The 3,364-nt window shown below is 36.8% G+C and overlaps 1 protein-coding gene across 1 annotated transcript in view; it reads right to left on the reverse strand.

The window, feature by feature from the left end:
• Positions 1-253: 253 nt before the first annotated feature.
• Positions 254-3,364, reverse strand: part of LOC112511077 (protein disulfide-isomerase 5-2) — a 16,951-nt gene continuing 13,840 nt past the window's right edge. The window contains exon 5 of the mRNA XM_025116481.1: positions 254-743. Within this exon, the coding sequence (XP_024972249.1) occupies positions 444-743 (300 nt within the window). The 3' untranslated portion in view covers positions 254-443. The remainder of the gene's footprint in view (positions 744-3,364) is intronic.

Here is a 3,364-nt window from a genome sequence, read left to right on the forward strand (position 1 = left end):
AAACAAGCCAGTATGTCCCACCTAGAGGTGGGGGCAGAAGGGAGACCTGCACTTTACCCTAAAGAATAGAGCAGCTATTTTCCATGAAGAAGCCGGACTAGTGAAAAGTGTGTGAAAGGAAAAGATACAGAAAAGCTAAAATTTGAAAAGCTGAGTAAGCGATAGCAATACAAATAGAAAGCAAGAAAGACATATATGCTAAATTTGGGAAATTAGAACTAAGATCCAACAGAATGACACATCTACTATCTAACCAGAACATAACGAAAACTAAATTATGATACGAATCGCTTCTCTTTTTCATAAATTAAAAGGTTCTAGTAACATAAATCTACGAGCAGTGTTCAAAACAAAAACAATAATGGACAAATGAACGAAAGAGTTCCTGAAACAATCCATATCCATGTGTTCGTATTTCTCTTACACCAACTAAATCTGGCGTTCTAATCTTCCTTGTGGGCAGACAGACGTGCGTTATCAGCAATGGTGGTTGAAGCGCTTGCAGAGCGGTACTGAGTACCAGTCGTTAATGGTTCCTCTTTTCCAATGGTAGCAATAAGAAACATCACGGCAATCAGAAACACAATGATGTAGACAGTTCTCATACCAATAAGTGAAGTAATATAGCCGAAAAATGAAGGGCCGAGCTGCTTCTGTATAACCTTTCCCTCTCTGAATCTTTCAAGAAAAAGTGTGATTTGGGATCCTTGATCCTCACTGTGAATGCTTTCTGAACCGATAACCTAATAGCAACCAGAAGATGGAAGAGTTCAGTACCTAATCTTTGCTACACTCGGGAACAAAAATGGACCAAGACATTGTTGCAAAAGTAATAACGATATCAAAAAGGAAAATGCATTCTGGCAGAATGTAATCATGACCGAGGTGCAAGAGAATACGTTACAAGCAAGGAAGCAAATTAGAGAACGAATGCATACTCACATTATTGAACAAGCATTTAAACTAGTTACCCTAAAGAAGTACGGCAAGCAGAAAATTAAATAAATACTAGTACCCTAAATGCCTATAATCAAGTCAAGTTTCACAATAAATTATGCATAAATTTAGAACTTCTAATTATTAAAATTTGCGGGGTTGGATTGAGATCGGGATCATGTGAGACCATCCACTTTTCGTGATACCCATTAGACCACTGTGAAGGTTCGTTGTGTTTTTCATGTGCAGGTTGTGAAGGTTCAGTGTTTTCTTTTAAAGGTTGGTGTTTTTAATATGTTGTGAACGTTCAGGGAGGTAATAAAAATTGAACGCATATAGGGGCTCCAAAGTGGTCTCCATGTCTCATGAAAGTGGGCGATCTCACATGATCTCAAGTCGGGGTTTTGCAATGATCACATATACTCTTATGATAATGGAGCAATTGTACTTGAACTAGTTTCCATACTAAAAGTACCAGCATTTATATGATAACTCGATATAACATAAAGCTATATACAATGAAAGAATGTGAAAAGAATCAGAGAAGTCAACAATAGAGATGTTTCTACCATTATGCCAACGATCCAACCAACTTGGCAGAATTGTCAAGTTAACCACTGAACTATGTGAGGCTATCCATTTTGTCATCAGTACTATATTATGTCAGAAGAACTATTCACCCTGAACATATACCAAATAGGACAAGTGAGCCGAACACAACCACAAACAAAATCCTCACAACCAAAAGGGCCATTGGCCCAGCAGTACATGGTAACCCCTCGGAGATCAGGGGTTCAAGTCTTACCAATGACGAGAAGTGTGTGCCTGAGTTCAAATTTCCGCTTATAGATATTATATACTTCAAAAAAATCCCAACAGGCTGCTAATTCTACTCTTTCCAACAGTCAGGAAGAGTGACAACTGCAACAAATATAGCAGAAAACTAACAGGTTTAGGCATAGGATGGTGGGAGAGAAAGCAGCAACACATATTTTTGTACAAATGGTAGCATTGAAATTTTCACAAAATCATTATAGGCTGGTTTTAACTTTTAGATTACAATTTGTTCAGTATAACATCAACGAAACAAGATTCACAATTTACAGATCAATACTACAACCAACACATCCAGAAACTAGTTGTAGCAGCAATCTTAATCTTTATATCCATGTCACAGATGCCAGATCTATTTTCTTGGAACGGTTCGCAATGTCAGGCATATTGACATATAAAGGCAGTTCATTTTATGAAAAAATAAAATAAAATCGAACTTGAAGAATAAGAGAGACAACATCCACCAAGAAAACCTCAACCACCGATAAATCAATCAAAGACCCCGAGGACCTGTAAAGTCAGACACCCATGTTATAAGTATCAAAAGACGACTACCTTCCAGCCAATACCAGAAATGGGAACTTCAGCAAGAGTCCCCACTGCAAGTGACAAAGATTCAGCTCGGCCACTCAGGATACAGAAGTATATGGTCCGAAGGGATAAATAGTCTTCACACTTGGTCCTATTTACAGACAGATAAGGATATCAACTATTTAACCCTCCTTTAAACTGTTTTAAGTTCAAAATTTTGGACAAGTCCCTAGGTACAAATCACAAGCATCAGCAACCTCCCAGAAAGGGAGATATAAGCTCCAATTTTCATGCATGCCCACTGGTAGGTCTCTAAGTTTCAAAACATATACAGTTTACAAATACCCAGTGGTGGATCCAGGAAGTTAATGGGGATGGGGGCACGTAACAAGTATCGTATCGCTAAAAGTAACCTAGGTTGAGAGATAATATGCTAGACGTTTCCAGTTAAAGATTCTCCTCCAGTACTGACAATATTGGATCCATATGTTGATAATTTTTTTCCGAAATTCTTTCTATTCTCTAACAAATAAAAAATTAGCAAATGCTTAATTAATAGTTGTTTATCTTATTACCTACTTAAAATTCTACTACATACAACAGTACAAGTCTACAACTTGTTTCAAAACATAGCATTATAGAAAATTACAAACCTACAATGAAGGTTAAGTTGTGGTTGTCTACAACAAGAAATCAAAATTACAAACCTACAAACAAGCACAAAACAACTAAACATAATAGGGAAATATAGAATCAAAAAAATATAGAACATACGCAAAAAGTCAAATAAATTTCGAACAAAAATATATAGAAATCGAAACCTCAAAATTCTGGAAAAAGTATATAGAAACGAAAAACTCTAACAAAACAATATACAGAAGGAATATAAAACAATATGTGATCTAGAGAGATTGGGGTTGGGGGATCTTTGTTTACATTGGATGGGACTTGGGGGACGGAAAGCATATGGCCATATGGGACTGGGGGGAAACCATGTAAGATGAGGGTGAAAATAGAAAATTTAAGCTAGTCAACAAAGGTTTTTGGTTTTTGACTGGGGGCC

This window comes from Cynara cardunculus (assembly GCF_001531365.2).
Source record: "Cynara cardunculus var. scolymus isolate 2C chromosome LG 4, CcrdV1, whole genome shotgun sequence".
In the NCBI taxonomy this organism is placed as follows: Eukaryota; Viridiplantae; Streptophyta; class Magnoliopsida; order Asterales; family Asteraceae; genus Cynara; species Cynara cardunculus.